We start from the raw sequence: 20,531 nt of genomic DNA, 5'->3' as shown, positions 1-20,531 counted from the left end.
CTCTCTCGTCTCTCGTCTCTCTCTCTCTCTCTCTCTCTCTCTCTCTCTCTCTCGCACTCTTTCTCTGTCTCTCTCTCCCTCTCGTGTTCTCTGTCACGCCACTCTTTTCACCCTCTCTTTCTCTCCACCTTCCCGTACATCAGCAACTTGTCCGATGCGTCTGTCTCTCTTCAAGACTGTAGCGCTAGACCTCCACCGCCGGAACGACGGCCTTCCTCTCGTTTTCTCTCTTCTCGCCGTCCATCCATGGAGAAAAAGAAAGAGAAGGAGAGAGAAGACAGCGAGCGAGAGCAACTCTCGCACGCGGAAAACGATTTCTCGGGATCGCGCGTTCGAGGAGCGATAAATTTTCCACGCCGATTATTGATACGCGCTGATTATCCTGATGCACCGCGCGCGGATAATAAACCTTATCGTAATGACGGCTGACATGTTCCTTGCCGATCGAGAAAAAAGTGATAATGAGACGGAGAAGTGCTCGGTCTTTTCCCTAAATTATCATTTCTATGATTATTTCAATGCTAAAACGTACGTCCCCGCGGGAGGCAAGAAAACCGCTTAGGCAGTTCTCATTTGATCTGACTCGCGCCATGTGAAAAGACGTTATCCTTTTATATTAGTCTTCGGGCTGTCCGACACGCTGCGCACGCTAAAGTAATGCGATGCAATAGGAGCGTCAATTTGCACTGCCACGCGATATCCGCCTCGAGAGGATTTACTCCCTTTTTTTTTCTGTATCCCCGACGAGGTTTCTCGTCTTGCTGACGATTTAATTGTTAAGCCACGCGCGTACCTCGATTTATCTTTACGAGCAATAAAACGGTCGATAGCGCTGAGACTGAAATATACCGGAGGAAGTATATAGACATTTTAGTTACGTAATTGTAACTCGCGAGGAAGAGAGAAAGAGAGAGTCGCGCTGAAACATGGCGCTCTCTAGCACAATAGTAATGGACACAAGAGTGGATGGTAATTGAGTTAACGGGCTATGTAATGGGAGATTCAGCGTGTCAAACTGTTTTGTAATCGCTTTACGAGCCGCTCTTAGGCATTTTGCACACTGTTCGTTCCACGATAACGGGATAGACTCCCCTGTTGACGAATTCCACGTAAAAAGGCACTTGTCTAAAGAGAGTCTTCCTTTGTGTCGCGTAAAACATTCTTAAGCACTCTTTTAATACGTCCGCATACCTGCCTTCCTTTATCATTTTTTTTTTAACGATGGAATAATGAAAAATTTAATATGCGCGTCGATACGCAAAATAGTTTAGTTCGTCGCGGTTTTCTCGACACATTCTACCGCTTCCTTAAAGCTGCTAAAGCCGACCACGACGAACCGCGCAATCGCCGTGGAATGTATTCGAAAAAGGTTGCAGGAGAAAACGTGTTGCAGGGTTGTAAGATGAAACTAGCAGGTGATCATCGGCGGGAATCGCGGCCGCGGCGACGGCGGATCGTGATTCCGTGCCCACCTGAAAACAATAAACGGCTTGGAGGCTGGCTGCTCCTGGGACAAGAAGGAAGAAACTTAGGCCGGGGCTCGAGTGAAAGTGCACAATAACAAACTGTCCCGGTTTGCGTCTGCGAGAGTTTTCGCAAGATCTCACCGTGATCTTTTCTACGCGAGGCTCTGTTACTTCAAGTCGCGATAATTAGCGGCTGCGGCTACTAAGTGATTATACAAATGAACGGGGGAAACTGAGAACCCATTAGTCTCTCGCGCGGGAAAGAATCGTGAGAAGAATGTATGTTGTAGTCGGAAAATCTCTCTCTTATCGATGTTACGTAAACCATCTCTGAAAGAGCGGAAGACCACATATCGGAACATAAATTCTAGCCCGTCATGATTTGCAATGCGCTTCTGGCTTGGCTGGTTGCGAGCGGCGGAGAACGATCGCCCGGCCGACGATTAGTCTGGCGTGATACTGATGAATAACGAATTCCGGCAGGTTATCTTCCTTTTACAAATGGCAATTGCAAAATTTGTATTTTTATTCGAAAATTATAAAAATAATTTTGCACAAACAACTAAAGTGAGAAAACGCCAACACGATACGAAGCGGATCTTGGTGCTCGATAATGTTTTTATATGTGAATCTTACAATTGTCAGTTTCAAGTAAACTACACGCCGTATAATCGTCGGTCTTTAAAACGCAGCGAATTATGCGATTCACATATAAAAACATTATCGAGCACCAAGATCCACTTTGTACCGTGTTATCGTTTTCTCATCTTAGTTGTTTGAAACATTCCACGGTGTCGATTTAGATACTTAATTTTAAACAATTTCATGCCATTTATATAAAAATTGTGAGTTTCAATGATGTGTCGTTAAAAAAAAAAAAGAAATGGCACGTTATTATAAATTTTGTAGTCCTATCACTCACGCATAATTTGCTCGGCTCCATTATGTCCTCTTATTCAATCAAAATACATAACGTTAAATCTTAATTCTGCCTTGTCCGAGTTGGTTCTGGCGAGAAGAAAAGTCCATCCATCAATCAACGATTTTTACAATTAGCGCATACCGCGAAGATAGCCGTAGTCATTGTTATGTAACAGCGGAATTACACAGACATCCACTTGAGCGCCAGCGCGCATCTGTCTTTATCAAGCGAAGAGTGTAGGCCAACGATCGGAACCCGGTAGTTTCGTTCACCATTACGCGTAACAATCCGAACGTCTTTGATTGATTTCCTTGCTCGGAGCTAATGAGCATCGCGCCCGGTTTAAACCAACGGCGGCTGGGAAAACGAAAGATATCGAAACGAGCTGGGCGATCCAACGGGTCCGATTGCATAATTTCTGAATGCGCGACATCGAACGTCGTCCCCCCGATCCTACGCTCTTTGTCATCGCGTGCCTCGATATCGTGAAGGCGAGACACACGTGCATCCGTACGGTCATATACAGGGTGCTCCGATGTATATTACATGCGCTCTTGTCGAAAGGATATTCCTTTCGTGAGAGACTTGCAATGGAATATCAAATTCTGGCACAGCTACCGTCTTCGTATTATTTTTTTTACTTTTCATTTTTTTTAAATCATTAATATAGCAGGAAAATCTTACAAAAGGAACGTATAAAATTTGCTAATATGCTTTAGTATAGTTTCTTAACACAAGTAAACATGTGTTTATACAAGTAGTCACAATATATTAATAAAACTTGAACAAACATCAACGTTTGTGACCACCTACGCGTAACGCGCGTACCAACTGCCCACATACGCATCTCTCACGGTTCTACAAATTGCCTCGTCAGATTAGAAAGGACCCTTTAACATTTTAAACGAACTTCGTATTCGGAAACACCCTGTACATAACGACGCATGGTTCGGTAGTTGATTAGATTTAAAAGAATGCCCCGTCACCTGCACTGTTGAAAGGAGACTAGGCCCCGGGAGCGACGGCGGTGGGGAGGGCTCGTGGAGATGAAGAGGAGGGGATAAGCGGGAGGAAGGTAGGGTAAAGGGAAAGGAGGTGCCGGAGTGGTGCCTGATCGTCAGCAACGAGAGGGCCCGGGCATGAGGCCCAAGCGATCACTGACCGCTTTCGCCGATCCCAGCCGCCAACTAGCCACCTTTCAGCGGCGCAGCCATTGGGGCATCCTCCTGCTTAAGGTCCATTCACATTGCGTCGCTAATCAAACCTGACAAAAAAGAATCGTTTCGTGGTGCTTACGGTCCCCGTAAAGTCGTAGAAATTGCCTTTATCGGCGTGGGACCGGCTACCGCCGAGATTAAAGGAGTGGGATTTATGTAATTGTCGATAACGGAATGCCCAAGTCGTCGGGGATTAAAAACGTTAACGTTTAATCTTTCGTAGGGGCTATCAAGATATTGGACTAAATTCGATTCGCGGAATTAATGTTGTTAATAATAATTAGAGAGATACGCTCGCTTCATAAATTTCCATACGCAACAAAATTACTCGATAAATTAACAGCGATTAGTATATAATCCCACCCTGTGGGGAGGATTAAATCAAGTTGAGCGTAGAGAGCGGTAAAACTCTTGATATGTCTGTATCGTTTATTGGAGCGGTTACAGTAATTGGCGACGGGGATGTATGTAATATCGGCTAAAAATTACGTCTCGACGAAAGCCGACGAAAATAATCTCCGGGAATGAAGTAACTCTTTCCCGGAAGAACTCGAGATATTTGTGTAATGAGAAAGAATGGCGCGAACTCTCTCGGGGTAATCGAGATAGTTAGCAGGTTGCAGTTTCGTTTTACGGCACGTGATACATGGTTAATCCGCAAAACATCGGACACCCGGGGAATAATATTACGGGCGCTTATAGACGGCTAAAATGCAGTCCACCGTTGGCAATTACCAAGGCGAGAGGGAGAACTGGTGAAAGAGTGAAATATAATACCGACACAAGCCTCGCGGCCTTGGTAAAGATCTTGTAATAACGATCAATGAATATACGGATAAAACATACGTTTAATTGCGAAATCGGTAGTCTACCCATATCGCCGGCGATAATTGGCGAAGATGAGATCTCGAGCATTTTACAAGCTCTTCTCGAGTAAGCCATTACGTGTACTTCCATGAAGAATTAGATTACAATATATTGAAATCAAGGAAATTAAGAAAAGATGACACAAACGATGTAGTAATTTATAACCTCGAATGATCGATTGTAATGGATGCGGACGTTGTATCTGGTCATTTAAAGTTCGAAGGAACGGAGTCTGTTGAATCGCTGATTTAAACGATGATGATGTCCGAAAGACCTTTTGCCAATGGGGAACCCTACTTCGAGCAGGTAAAGGTAACAAATCACTTTTCAACGATGGGAGGTCAACCTGCTAAATACTGTTTTCTGAAAGGCGGAGTTCCCTACAAAAGACCACTTAGTACGATGTTACGCACCATTTCGGACACAATAAACGTCATTTTCATGATCACTTGGATAAAGCTGTGCTCATTTTTAAATATTAGAATAATATAAAAAATTAATTTAAATTTCGAGAAATAGATAAATGTATAAAATTTTATTTTAGACTAGCTTTTGTAAAATAATCGTCTCTTTTAAAGACTTCTTTTTTTTATATAATTATCAATCATTTTCTTTTTTATGCTCTATTATGAAAGAATAAGATTTTTTAAAATAAAGATTTAATTTAAAAATAAATAAATAAAAGAGCAGATCTCTCCAATAAATAAATATAAACAAACACGTAAGTGTATATAGAAAATAAAATAAAATGGAGCATAAATGAATATATTACATAGTAGTATAATGCGTACAATGCAAATCTGACATACGTTTGTATGTCAGGAGCAGCAGATGACTAGAAGTGCGGAAGAATGCAGCAGAAATCTACAAAAAGTATTTGTGGGACAATCGGAATACGAATGTAAACGCGATATTCGCATAAAGGCATCGGGCAAACATCCTTTTTCGAGATTTCAATTCTACGTGACAGAATCGTAGAAACGACGTGAGAACAGATGACGGTGCGGCGAGGTTTCGCAGATGGATCGAACAGCAATATGACGAAAGAATAGAGAGGAAAAGAAGAGATGAAGAGAGGAAGATCGACAGGAGAGAAAAAGGGTAGAGGGAAAGAGAAAGAGTGATGAGGGGAGCACGTGATGCGGGGAGTGTACGGTGCCCGAGGAAAAGGAGAGAGAAAGAGAGAGAAAGAAAGAGGAGAAGGACGTGCGATGGAAAAAACGGAAAGGGGGGACGAGGAAATAAGAACGTAGTGGATGGAGGAGACTGCAGATGCGGAGCCACTGTAAGGACCGGGGAGTGTACCTGTCTTGTTTTTATAGGCTTGCCAGAACGTTGGGACCCGGGTACGCGGACGAGGACGAGGATGACGACGACGACGGCGAAGACGGCGACGGCGACGACGACGACGATGGCGACGACGACGGCAACGACGACAACGATGAAGGGAAGGCGAGGAACAAGGTGGGAGAGACGGCCGCGGAGCGGTGAGCGGTGGAAGGTGGCAACTGGGGGATCAGCAACGGCAGAGGGGGAGAGGGTAACGGAGTCCGCCAGGGCCTTACAGTCCTCCGCCAACCAGTCCTGGTGGAACCGTGGGCCTTACCGGAGTCCTGCACGCGCGCGCTGTATTTGTGACGGTGACTTTTCGTTGTCCACGAGATTTTTCTCAACGTCAGAGAGGCGATAATCTCGGGGTCGCTGAACTTGCTCCTCTCTCCCTCTCCTCTTTCGCGAACGCGTTTATTTCGTCCCGTTAGCGCGCGCGCGCATCGTTCGTTCAAACAATTCGCTCTTTTTCTCTACGAGACGAATCGTCGAGGATGAGACCGCCAGGATCGTAAAGTGCAAAGAGCAAGGTGCAAAAGGTCGATCGTCGACCGAGGCAAGGAGAAGCAAGAGAGAGAGAAAGAGAAAGTGATATGGATGACGTGATGAGGTGAAACCCGGTGGTGCTTTAGATGGATCGACGCCGGGTGACGAGACGCACCAGTGGCGTTAGTTGGCATTAGAGATAGGCACCCCTAGGGGAGGGGGGACACGGGGGGGACCACTCCACATTGATGGAATAGTAATTAACGGAAAGATGCGGGGTAGTCCTGCCTTCCTCGCCATACTGCTGGGCACGATATTCGGTGTCCTAGGTGCGTCTCTGAGCAAGGCGCTCAGGTACAAAGCACCGGACGAGTGCAAGTGGGTCACGACCGGCGACGCCGAGGACGACGTGTCGCTCGTGTGTCGTCTGCGTACCATCAACAGCGAGCTGGAGAACACGAATTTCAGCGTGATACAGCCGCAGCACACGGTGCGCCTGCGACTGGAATGCAGCGACGCGCTATTCTATCAGAGTTCTCTGAGCGCCGGGAGCTTCAGGCCGCTGGTCGAGCTGCGCGAGCTCGTGATCGAGTACTGTAAGATCGGTAATCTGTCGGACGACGCGTTCAAAGGTCTCAGGGAACTGCGCAACCTCACCGTCAGGACGCACAACACCGATTGGTCGGCAATGGCGCTCGACATATCCGCCGGGGCATTCACCGATGAGCTTCGACAGCTGGAGAAGCTCGATCTCGGTGAAAACAACATGTGGGGCATACCGGAGGGCGCGCTCTGTCCCTTGGTCAATCTGGAAATTCTGAACCTGACGAGGAACCGGCTCAGGGATATCACGGGTTTTCGCTTCAACGCGGCGGGGAGATGCCTGACGAATCTCAGAGAATTGGATCTGAGCAATAACAGCGTCGAGTCTCTGCCAAGCGCGGCGTTTTCCGGTCTGACGAGGTTACACAGCTTGGACCTGCGATGCAACGCCATCAGCTTCATGGCGGATCGTGCGTTCGAAGGCCTCACGTCACTGGCCATCTTGAGACTCGCCGACAACCGGCTCGCGAGCCTGCCGCCGGAGCTCTTCAGCGACGCCAAGGACCACATACAGGAGATTCATCTTAGGAACAATACGTTGAGCGTCTTGCCGCCCGGTTTATTCAGCGAGTTGTCGCGGCTATTAGTGCTGGATCTCTCGCACAATGAGTTAACAGCGGAATGGGTGAACGCGGCTACGTTTACTCGTCTGGTGCGTTTAGTGGTGTTGGATCTCTCGAGCAATCGTATCGCGCGAATCGACCCGACCGTTTTTCGCGATCTGTACAGTCTACAAATACTACGACTGCAGGAAAATCTATTGGAGAGCCTGCCGGAGAACACGTTCTCGGCGCTCTACAACCTGCACACATTGCTGCTCAGCGATAACCAGTTGACCGTCATAGACGCCACTACATTGAGTGGCCTTTACGTGCTCAGTCTCCTATCGTTGGACAATAACCGGTTGCACACGATACATCCGGGCTCTCTGAGAAATGCCTCGTCCTTACAGGACTTTCATCTTAACGGTAATCGGCTGACATCGGTGCCGGACGCATTGAAAGCCACTCCCCTCCTGCGCACCCTCGACCTCGGCGAGAACCTCATCTCCGAGATACCGAGCGGCACCTTCGACCACGTGGCGCAGCTGTACGGGCTTCGATTAACCGAAAATCATATCGGCAATCTCACGAAGGGCGTCTTCGATCGTATCAAGGAGCTCAAGATCCTGAACCTCTCGCGAAATCGCATACAGTACATCGAACCCGGTACCTTCGACGAGAATGTGAATCTACAGGCAATACGTCTCGACGGCAATCAGCTGACCGACATCTCCAAACTCTTCACCAAATTGCCGAATCTTGTTTGGCTCAATGTGAGCGATAATAAGCTCCAGTGGTTCGACTATGCGATGATACCGACTGGGCTGCAGTGGCTGGACATACACTCGAACGAGATCAGCGAATTAGGCAACTATTTCGAGATCGAGACGCAGCTGCAGCTGAGTACTTTCGACGCGAGCGAGAACAAGCTCACAGAGATCACCGGCAACGCAATCCCCATGAGCGTCGAGCTGTTATTTCTCAATGACAATCTCATTTCCAAAGTGCAGAGCTACTCGTTCTTTAAGAAGCCGAATCTGACACGAGTCGACCTGAAGGGTAACCAGATACGGAATCTCGAGCCCTACGCGTTACGCATCAGCGCAGTACCGTCGGATCGGCCGTTGCCGGAGTTCTACATCGGTGACAATCAGTACCTATGCGACTGCACCATGGAGTGGCTGCAGCGTGTCAATCGGCAGAATCAGACGCGCGTGCAGCCGCGCGTCATGGACCTCGAAAGCATCTACTGCAAGCTCTTATACGATCGCGAGCACGCCTTCGTGCCGTTGGTCGAGGCATCGCACTCGCAGTTCCTCTGCAAGTATGACACCCACTGCTTCGCCTTGTGCCACTGCTGCGACTTCGATGCGTGCGATTGCGAGATGACCTGTCCGCAGAACTGCACGTGTTACCACGATCAGTCGTGGTCGGCGAACGTGGTAGACTGCTCCAACGGTGGACACGTCAGCAGACTACCTGAACAGATACCGATGGACGCGACGCGTCTCTATCTGGACGGAAATGATCTGCGCGTCGTGGCGAGTCACGCTTTCATCGGTCGCAAAAAGCTGAAGGTGCTGTTCCTCAATTCGTCCAACATCGAGATCGTGCAGAACAGGTCATTCAACGGACTGCGCGACCTCGAGAATCTGCACCTGCAGGACAACAGGATACGCGAGCTGCGCGGTCACGAGTTCGAGGGACTGGATGCGCTGCGGCAGTTGCATCTGCAACGCAATCACATCGTCGCAATCGGCAACGACACGTTCGCGCCGTTGCGCTCCCTACGGATGCTACAGCTGCAGAACAATCGTCTGACCACCCTGGCAGTGTGGTCATTGCCGGGCTCGATCGAAGTCAGTCTAGCTGGAAATCCCTGGTCCTGCGAGTGTGACTACCTGCAGAGTTATCGCGAGTGGTCGCGCGATCCGGGCGTCCGCGTCACAGACGCGGCCGCGTTGCGCTGTGTGTACAACATCACGGAGTTCGAGGCGTTCGGCGACGAGGTGTTCGCGGACGACGAGTTCGGCTTCCCGGTGAGCGCGGAACCGGACGAGCGCGAGCGCGTTGGCAACGAGAGCAACGTTTGCACCGGCGCGATCAGCGTCGACAACGACATATATCACAACTACACCAAGACCATTATCGAGAAGCAGGTCCTGCAGGATTATCTGCCGCTGCTGGTGGCCACTTCGGCTAGTTCGCTCGTCGTCATACTTCTGTGCATGCTCGCTTTCGTGTTTCGTCATGAACTACGCGTGTGGTTTCACTCACGTTTCGGTGTGCGGATATTCTATCGAAATCACGAGGTCGACCGCGACGACCGGGATAAACTGTTTGACGCTTTTGTGAGCTACAGCTCGAAGGACGAAGCGTTCGTTGCCGAGGAACTGGCGCCGGTGCTTGAAATGGGCAATCCCTCGTACAAACTGTGCCTTCACTACCGAGACTTTCCGGTCGGCAGCTTCATAGCCGACACCATCGTCCAGGCGGTGGAGTCGTCCCGCAGAACGATAATGGTGCTGTCGGAGAACTTCATCAAATCCGAGTGGTGTCGCTTCGACTTCAAATCGGCGCACCATCAGGTACTGAGAGACAGAAGACGCCGACTGATCCTCGTGCTGGTTGGCGACGTGCACCAGCGCGATCTCGATCCGGACATACGGTTGTACTTAAAGACGAACACTTATCTGCAATGGGGCGACAAGCTATTCTGGGAGAAGCTGCGATTCGCATTGCCGGACGTGCCGAACAATCAGCGCGCAACGCAGAGGACGAGGCAGCCGCCGCCGGTCCGACGGCAGCACAACAACAGAACGTCCAACGGATCGCGCACCGTATCCGTCCACATATGAACCGCCTGTTGGAGTCAAATCCGAGCGCGTTGAGTGCCGTTCGTGTCAAACGAGCTCTTAGCCGCGAGGATACAACGGGAGGGACACGAGCTTTACGTTGAGGATCTTGTATGCTCGAAGCGCGTATTCGGACGGTGTGCAATATGATGTTATATTACAGAGTGTGTAAATACAAACGAAAGGTTTTTTTATATGTATAAATACAGCGTGCCGAGATGCGAGAAAGAAAAGGTCACGTGTACATAGACGGTGTGTGATAAGAGTGAGAAGATATTTAAGACGCGCTCCCTCCGCGCGGAAACGTATACCCGGTGTGCCTCACGCAGCAGATTCTGTAAATTTGTTGCAGCGCGTCTGGATGAGAGTGGTTAGCTGAAACTCGTTGTAAATAGGACGTCGTCCGCTCGGTCGCGAATCACGGCCGGACCGGCACCGTTATTCGGCTCGTGGAACGTGCGACGATTACGTTGGGTGCGTATACGTATGTGAATGTGTGTGCCGTGATCGTGGAACGCAAGGATGCGCCTGCAGCCCGTCGCGCTTCTGGTAGCCCAACGTACAGTTGTGTACTTCAAATTCGTCTGCTTCTCGTTGCTTCGCGACCGTTCGTTGCCACTGAGATCGCCTGTTATTTATCGATTATAGTGCAAATAATCTCGCAATCAATTGGCAAACTATAGTGGATTTCTCAGGCGAATATTGCGTTGGCGTAATTATTTTAATATCGGCAGCTATCTCGCGCGTGCGTGTATGTGTGTATGTGTGTGCGCGCGTGTGCGTGTGTCTTCACGATCACTCTTAGAGTAAAATATCGCTTGACATCGAGCCGAGAGAGTCTCCCAACCCGTTTGAACCTCGGCTCGACTGTTTAGATAGCTTGGCTCAAGCCGCTGCGCCAACAGTGATACCACTTCCTAATTATAATTATTATGTATATTTAATTGTATTTACACTTCTCTTCCCTCTGGTTGATGACGAATTTCATCCAGGAATACGAGCTTACGAGCGTCTCAGCGGTGAAAGCTGACGCTTCACGGTGATAACAAAAAATTCTAGGCGCGCGAACATTGTAAAGTATTACTTTAGTCTTATTTATTTCGTTCCAATCGATAAAGAGACTTTTTATGCGACTTGAATGCATCGTTTATAACGCGAAAGTGACGAGAAAATGGAGATAACAGTGTAACAATGAAGCTCGCTTGCCGTCGATTAACGATTAATTTAAGAAAACGTAATTTACGTGCCGCGTTTGAATTCGGCGGTCCCATTACTGTCGAGCGTATGTTAAATCAATAGAGAGACTTTAATCCTGCACATATAAATTTCTTATGTTTTTCTTACAAATTCCTTATATTTTATGTACAATCTCTCGTGTACGGAATATAAATTGTACGTATATATTTTTATGAACGTATAACGGGGAGATAGTACATTTATATTCATTGCGCAGATGGTTCAATCACATTTCAGTAATAACTTCAGCATTACGAAAACGCCGGGACGCAGTCGGCGCAAGATGAAACAAACCTTACGTGACGTATCTTATCCGAAATGCGACAGTCGAATTCAAAGTGCGCGTTATATGCAAAGAAACTAAAGTGCTGCTACAAATATTCGAGATATAATGTACAAACGTGAAATCGTCCTCTTTAGCTTTCCTCGCAAGCGGTTATCATGTTTTCGCAAACTGTCCGACACAACAAAAAAGATATTATTCTAGAATAAAGCTATGACTGAATAATAAAACATTCTATTTTTATGTTTTTAATTCTTCTATCTTGTTCTGATTTTTGCCTATCCTAATCACATTATAATGATGCAAGATTATAATTCTATTCTAACAATACGTCCTGTAGATCACCGAAGAAATTCTCGATTGTTTAACGTGTAAATATTTTTAAAGAGACGCGCCACCGCCAACATCCTCGCGATTCATTGCGATCTTACAATTAGTACTCAAACTGCATTTTTTCACGCTAAAGTATTATTTTTCTTCAAGCGTACTTGTCGAGAGAAATGTCAAAGACGCATTAAAGCGAATTTACAAACGGTATGCAATGTACACTTCCTCATTTTCAGTTAATGCAATAAAATGACAAAGCGGTATACGCGATATCCACGGCATGACAATTAAATCCACTATTTCGATGCAGGCTTTGTGCGCCATTTTCTGAGGTAGCTCGAGAACAAAACAATACTTTATGTTAATCGAGTCACGTCTGTATACATTGTCATCACGTCTTGTTACCGTTGCATCAACGGAATAAGTAATATCTACCTGAGGATAATAGAAAAGAGACAATTTGGTAGGAGACAGTTAAGAGAAAATTTCGTATTTACGCTCTATAACAAATTGAAATTAAGTTTTTTTTCGTTATGCTATTCTAACTCGAATAAACTGTCACAAAAAAGATGAGTTTGAAGATAATAAAAAACTATGCAAACGTCCGTTCCAATAAGTTCTACAGCTAGCGTGTGAAATAAATTCTCATATTTTAGCACAATTCATAGAAATATTTTAAAAAATGTAAAGATGTGCCAAAAGGAGTGATCATTATATGTAATAATACGATAAGAGAAGCCGTGAGAAAATGCAAAAATTTGATTTGTCTACGATCTCTGATCTTGTCGTCGCATGCAATACCTGCGGGTAGCGTAGGAACGCGAGCTAAATGAACCAACCCTAGAAAATTGTAGCTACGTGAAAACGCTCGCGAAAGTTACGTTATTACACGGCCCGCGATTGCGTGTAATCGTCGTGTAATCAATGCTGGTGTAACGGCCCGACAGCGCGGTCGATTCGATCGATGCGCGAAATAAGGTGGTGGTAGCGCGCCGTTCGCGGACGCGATTGCGATATTGAAGAATAACGCCAAGTACACCGTAACGGTGTCGCGCAGCGGCGCACGATAACGAATATGCGCGCGTACGGGAGAAGCGCAGCGAGAGTCCCACCCTACATACCGTGACTGCCGGGGCATTTTGCGGTTAGGCTAATGACACGCGGAATTCGCAATCGCATTGTACTCCGCGGCGCGGCGCCCGTTGTTCCACCAACGATCTCGTAGTCTGCGATCTAACATTTGCGCGCGAGCTGAGCTTTCCGCGTACCTCGCGGCGCGTAGATAGATCGATCAATCCTGACGGACCGTTCGCTGATGAGAACGCAGCGCAATATCGGTTATCATCACGCGCGTGACATTTAACTCGGCTCGGCAAAATCATTTCCGACGACTAATCAAAACAATCAGCATCCACGATTAGTTCATCCGACACCTATTTCGCCGCAGCCCGTGTCGTCATCAGTCGGTTCAATTACGTTAGTCACGCGTTCCACAGCATTTTCGCTTTCCAACAGTCTTTTATACCTTTAGCAGTTATCCTTGATACGAAATAAGGAACTTGACGAGCAGAATATACAGAAAAATTCTAATCGTGACATCGATTTGTCGGGCAGATTGCGATCGGCCGTGGTAGCAAGCGTCTCTATGGGACCGGTAACGAGTCAACGCTCCTATCTGCCGATCCTGTTCTGCCACTTTTGTAATTAACAAGTCCTTAACAACATATCACGGGTAAAACACTCTTTGCATCGCTTATGTTCCCCGTTGAAAGCGCCTGGTCAAGGCGGGCTCGTGGCCGTCAACCAGTCCCCTCGAGTATAATTTAATGTACTGAGAAAAATCGGAGATACCTACCACTACAGGCCCTTGCGCTCGCGCGAGAGCGAGCGCGCGCAAGCCACGATGGCGAGAGGCGCGCAAGAGGAAGAAATTATATACGAACGGAAGGGCAAGAGATCGTAAGATCTCAATGGTCTAGATACTCCAGGCCGTACTCCTGGGCGCGGATAGAGTGGCGAAAGGAACGGAATCAGGCGTGTCTATCTCGCCAGGAGTAAGTAATGAACCGGACAAAAACTATTTTTGAACACATGCCGCGGCCTGATAATGCGAGATTGTGTAAGAAGTTTATAAACCTGTTCCCCACTTTGTTCGTTTATTCGAGCTTAACAAGACAAGACGAGGTGGCGTGCGCGCGCGAGTTACCTCGACGTAAGTAACGACGGAGAAATCGGCGGTGCAATGGAATCTGAAATTAAAGAGCGGTCATTAAAATTGATACAGCCGACGTCTTTATACCGCGGTTCGATTCGAAGCGACTCCTGGGCGACCAGCGGCGGCAGCGACTACGCGAGCAATAATATCGAATGCGCGCGACCAAGAAGCGAGTCGATAGGACACCGAGTACCGCCGGATAACGGCTTTCCGATAAAACGACCGGCAAGTGAGGAGTTTTAATGCGCATAAAGACTCGTAGGTCTTTACTGCGGAAAATAATGAATTAGGAGCGATAAAGCGCAAGGAGCTTATTCCTCGTCGTGCGCTTTTTTTCGTCCACGACGGTCATAATATCCCGCCCGTTCTTCAATGTTTCGCAATTCGCCAACTCGTTCGCGCAGTAGTTAAAGCAACTTCCTTGAGAATGCAGTCCGCGTCGACCTCCTTCAACCGTCCTCTTCCCTCCCACCCCCCTCCCCTCCCCCTCCCGCGTCCGCTAATCTGGTCGCCGATGCTTTATGCGGTATAACGGAATTTCTGTTTGCATTATCCGCCGGAACGGCACACGCCACTTGCGCACGCCTTCGTCGTCGTCGTTCATCGTTCATCTTGGCGTATACCATTGCGCGGACCAAGACGGGATTCGGGGAGGGATTCGTGTTTCGAATCGACACCGACGATCAATTCAAATCGCCGTCGTGTCGGATCATTGAGCAGCCGCGTTTTATCACAAGTCGTTGAATCGTCCAAAGCCGCAAATCGCTCCCACTCGCGGCAGGAAGAGAGAGAAAGAGCGCGGCGCGAGGACGAGGAGACGCGCGCTCTCGAGTCGTTATTCCGGTTGAGATTTGCGAAATTCAAGCGGCGGTACTCACGACGTGGCATTAAATCATACACAAGTCAGGATTTGTGTCACCTCCTGTGATTATACTGCCGTTGGAAACTGGGCGACGCGACGCGAAGTGCACGACGACCATAATCGCCCGCGACATAATCGCGGCGTAATCGTGATTAATTAAGATAACTCTCGAGAACTCCGTCTCCTCTCTCTCTCTCTCTCTCTCTCTCTCTCTCTCTCTCTGTCTGTCTCTCTGTACTTCTCGCGCACTCTTTTCTCCCCCCCCCCTTCGAATTTGCCTCACTGGTAATTGCAATCTTTAAGACGCATTTTTTTTCACGCGACCAGCTAATCGCTGCGTTGCGCAGCGTTACTTGCACATCTCGCGCTCGCTCTCGCGCGAGGAGGATCGACGAAAGTCGAGCGTGAAAAAAGGAGCCGTACCCTCAATTATCGACCTCTCGCTCGCTTGTCGACTGTGAACTTTGTATTCGCGCGTACGCCGCGTAGTACAGTTATCGCGATTGAGAATTTAGTGTCCCGCTTGCATTGTCTCGCGGAGCGAATGCATATTTCACACGTGCGCTATCCATACAGCCGCCGCCCGCGCCGCCGCCGCCGTCGTCGTGTAACCGCTGCGGCTTGCTGATTATGCGAACCGTGGTACAGTCGGTTACCCCCTCGCATATATGTACAACGTCGCAACGTATACAAGTCGCGCGAACGCGAGGGCACCATGTAACATCATAATAACTCGCAGAAATCATCCATATTCTTTGTATACGGACTTTCAAATGCAAGCAAAAGCGGAATAATGGCACCGAAGCGCGCGACGCTGCTGTGGCATTCCAGATAATGACCGACAATTAATTTCGCCCCTTTCTTCGTCACAAAGAGTATCGCATCCTCCGCGCGACCGTACGCTATTCTCGAAACGCGACACGCACATCTCGCGTGCTCGATTAATGACTATTCTTGATGCAAAAAGAAAATGTATGTATGCGTGTATGTGCAAGATGTATTAATATAATAATTCGTGATAATTCTATACATTATTTTTCCTAAAAAAAAAAAACTATCCAAACAATATAAATTATTGTTTTTTTTTTTCGAATTTTGCCTTATATTATCAGCGCAAAACATGTATACAAGTTGATTATTATGCGCTTAAGATAATAGGCAAAAGGTTGATGATATTAAGATATAAAGTATTTTGCAATTTACTTTGAAACTGTCGTAAACCGTTTACGACAGTTTACTGCAGCAAACGAGTTTCTAGTTTATCCTGTCAGACGTAATTAATCAGAAGCGCGGTAGAGATAAATTTCTTCTGAAAGCAGATACGTCGATTTCTCGTCATCGATGATGAAGTCAGTTTGACGAACGTCTCTTCGGTAGAGAAGGTATTTCGTGATTTCACGTTCGCCCGTTACGACGCGCGATCGTCGGATAAATGGACTTTTAACGAACCCCGCGAGCGCCGGATAATTCGATTTATTAAGCAAGTGTTGCCTCGTCCCGAACAAGCATCGCTAATATTGACGGAGGTGGATCTGCCTGTCGCTGCGAGACTGACACTGGCGGAAGAAACATTCCGAGGCGAGAGCTGCTCGCTCGATCGATTACAAAGCACTTTCGCGGAACATTGAATTGGATCCAATCTCTTCGGGTTCGACGAGAAAGAGAGAGAGAGAGAGAGAGAGAGAGAGAGAGAGAGAGAGACGGGGGGGAAGAGAAAGAGAGAGAAAGAGAGAGAGAAGTAGAGAGAGAGAGGGAGGGAGGAAGGGAGGTAAAAAAAAATACAAGTTGCACCGACCGACCGACCGACCGGTGACTTTAATCAACTCTTTGCGAGCGCAACTGCTCGAGAGTTCGCGGGGCGTGTCGGGTACCATTCCGGCGCTCTCGTGTATGGTTACAAGTGCGGCTTGGGAGAGACTTCGTAATAATACCATGGGACCCCGTTGACACGCTTCGTTGAGCATTAAAGCCAGCTGACAATCCTCCGAAGTTTTCGACATTTTCAGACCACGCTGATACCGTCGTTGCGCTTGCCATTTCGTGGGCCACGATTATCCCTTGACTGCAACAACGGAGCCCCCGAGGACTCCGTTGCAATTTCATCGTTGCAACTACCGCTCTATCGTTTTTCTTGAAATTTTCTATACGAGCTTTGTCCTCGTGCGTGCTAATTGAGCAGTCCGGTATGTTTCCTATTACCAAATATTCTATTTCGACGAAACGTTTCTCTGGTCTCTCTCTCTCTCTCTCTCTCTCTCTCTCTCTCTCTCTCTTTCCCTCTATAATATAATGCTAATATATGCGACGGTCGCCAGGATTATAAAGGATCAGTCGCGTAGTACGAATTAAGTTGATCCAATCAAGCACTGACCCAGCAATTAAGGATTAACTCAGTATCTTGCATACGAACATTGTTGCTCCGATTTGCCATATTCTACTGCATCTTTCTCATCTTTGTGTTTCTGTTTCGGAAAAATTTCTACAAAAATATACTTTAAACGCTTAAGACAAACATTTTTTTCATTAATTTATTTAAGTAGATTGCGTCACACGTTGCCGGTGAGCGCGAGATATTTCTCGTTAAAGCCGGAAATTGGAATTTATATAACGTGGAATTGAGAGTAAAACATTTCCAAATCGCGTTAAAGGTAACCGAAAAAATAACAGAGCATCTCTCCTCGGTCTCGTCACTTTAATTACATCCGGGGATCCTAGTAATAGGTGCAAAGTTAAGCCAAACTTGTACAACACTGTTGACTCTGGCGCGATCAAAAGCGCTTTCATATGTAAATGAAATTGTTTTAAGTTTTCAATTATAAAGGAGAGAGAGAAAGAGAGAGAAATACGGCGCTATTAAGAACGCGTCGAGCATTCGCGCACCGAGCACTCGCGCCGAGAATCGAGAGCATGCGCGATTAATTTGTATCAACAATAAACCTTTAGCTAGATCCACGCATTATTATTACGGCATGATGCGCGGCAATGTAAATTTCTGTAAGCTGTAAAATAACCACGAGAGAGGGATGTACATGCGCGCAACCTCGTACACGCGAGCGTAGAGCCTTGCGGGAAGAACATCTGCTGCTGAGAGAAAATGAGCACAGCTGCAAACGATCGAAATTCTCGGGCACGACCATTCGCCCCGATTTCGTGTCACGCGCGCGACGGCAAACGCGCAAAACAATGAAAACTTGAAAACGGCGAGGTCTCTCTCCGTATTCTCTCCGGGCTCTCGGTTGCATCTGCGACCGTCGATAAGATTGCTTCCAGGATAACAATCATCTACTACGTCAGTCGCAAACGTATAATTTAAGCTTCCGCGGTTCCTCTTTTTTTTTTCTTTTGTTATAAAACAAAGCAAATTTCTCCAAGTTCTCAATATTACGTTATTCATTCGGCAACTTGTTAGAATGTGACTTCGGATAAAATTCCTTCCAGCGCGCGCGTCCAAAACAAAATTTCGTGCGCGATTTCGAAATATTTTATGAATTTCGTTATTTATTACTGTTAACTTTATAAAATCGTTGTTTATAACGGCGTAAACATATCGTGAATTTTTTAAATTTTTTTTATGTTTTTTACACAAACGCACACGTTTCGTGAAAATAAATATTTTTTTGTTACTCCTAAAAGAGAGTGTTAATTTTAACATATACCTTCCCTGCTACGTGTAATTTCGCGCGATATGCGTTTTATTAAAGTGAGTTTCACTATTTACATTTTTCCGAAAATACCAGTTTCCGAACATTCGTTACAAGGAATCTGATTATACTCCTCACTCAATTTCACGCGGCTGCGAATAGAGGCCTCGCAGCATGATCACCGGCCTCGCGGTCGTTCGAACAGCGAGGAGGAGAAGGCTAACACGAAGGGCGAGATCTATGTCCTTCCGCGCTATGGACGCGCGAACGTGCGATTTAACGCCCGGCTAAAGCAGGAATTAAGTTATACGCTGATCGTGATAAGTAGGAACTCCGTCGAATGATTAATACCGCGTGCTCCGACGCTCCGCGCGCTCGTTGGGGGATTTATCGGTACGCATCGTTGGAGATTCCATTGCCGTAATTCTCGTGCAGGTTTGCGTAAGGATCTGTCGGGTTGCTCTCGGGAAAAGGGACGGGAGCGACCACGGCGTTCCGTGCGCGACCCTGGGCTTGTAAAAAAAAAAAAATTTTATCGGAGTCGCGCTCGGGAGATTGTTCCTCGAGAGGAGTTCATAAATGGAAATCAGGGGTGGATATTAACTAGCACACCCGCGACGTAAAAAGTCCGTCCTCGACTCTCCTCTGTCCGACTATGTAAATAAAACTTTCGCGTTATCCGCGATCAAACTCGCTCGACGCAGCGCGGCGGCGGCGGCGGCGGCGGCGTTCCTTCTTCCACGCCACGTTCGTTCCGCGGGGCTGCTCACGCGGACCTTATTTGGTAGCCGGCGGCCCTTTCTGCGAAAAAAGAACGTTTGATACTTTTCCAAGACCGTTCCGGAATGCGATTTCCATAATGAAATTTCGTATGGAAATGCTTTCGGGATTTGCGGCCTGCGGGAAGCAGTGCGTCGAGTGTGTCCGAGGAGACGATGTTGGGCTTTTTTTTTTTTTTTCTCTGTATTCTATCCGGCGAGCAGTTGGCGCGTTCGGCTACGCGATCGTACCGAGTTCTCTTCACCTGTCAATAAATCGGATATCGATGTTACGATAGAGATATCGCGACTGTCTGCGACGACTTGCAGCGGGCGATGACGAAATCGGAATTTCGCAAACCGAAATAACGGTCGAATCCCACTGGATTCGAAACGTCGGTGAAGATGTCCTCTCTAATTTAGGACATTTCGAACAGTCGCGCCCGATCGACACTGCGTGTCGGCGTATTTTATTGGGCTAGAACGTCCGGTGGATGCAAATCGAATCGATCGGCGACGGCCGATACGATCTTCAATCGAGCACGGTTCCCGAACACAGAAGAAACACACTCGGCACTCCGCTCGCCAGGTACTTTATATTCCGCGAAGCGACTCCGCGAAGAAATTTTTCTATTTCGATGGCTGCGTATAAGTTTCTTCAACAAAACTGTACTCGGGGGTTAGTTCTCTTTCTCTCTCTCTCTCTCTCTCTCTCTCTCTCTCTCTCTCTCTCTCTCTCTCGCGCGCGCGCGCGATAAGTGGTGGTGACGCACACGCGTGTACATACGTGGGCCGAGTGCGTGCGTGCGGACGCGACTTGACGGCCTTGACGCGACAGCGCTCGCACCTCCTCGCACCGTTCCCGTACTGGTGCGTCTCCGCCTACGAGCATCCACGGGAGTGAAACTCATATACAAAAGGT

The 20,531-nt window shown here is 47.6% G+C and overlaps 2 protein-coding genes across 2 annotated transcripts in view; one reads left to right on the top strand and one right to left on the bottom strand.

Moving 5' to 3' along the window:
* The window catches only part of LOC105452250 (lysine-specific histone demethylase 1A), a 105,581-nt gene that overhangs the window by 39,189 nt on the left and 45,861 nt on the right, over window positions 1–20,531 (bottom strand). The gene's annotated exons all lie outside the window — the stretch shown is intronic.
* On the top strand, window positions 6,060–11,088 carry LOC105452249 (slit homolog 3 protein). Its single transcript, XM_011693202.1, has one exon. The coding sequence runs from the start codon at window positions 6,559–6,561 to the stop codon at window positions 10,288–10,290; it is 3,732 nt and encodes a 1,243-aa protein (XP_011691504.1). The 5' UTR covers window positions 6,060–6,558; the 3' UTR covers window positions 10,291–11,088.

Source organism: Wasmannia auropunctata, unplaced genomic scaffold, assembly GCF_000956235.1.
Source record: "Wasmannia auropunctata unplaced genomic scaffold, wasmannia.A_1.0 LD336035.1, whole genome shotgun sequence".
In the NCBI taxonomy this organism is placed as follows: domain Eukaryota; kingdom Metazoa; phylum Arthropoda; class Insecta; order Hymenoptera; family Formicidae; genus Wasmannia; species Wasmannia auropunctata.
This window is presented reverse-complemented; position numbering and strand designations above follow the sequence as displayed.

Coding starts and splice junctions, on each gene's coding strand:
- LOC105452249 (XM_011693202.1), top strand. CDS start 6,559: ATGCGGGGTAGTCCTGCCTTCCTCGCCATACTGCTGGGCACGATATTC.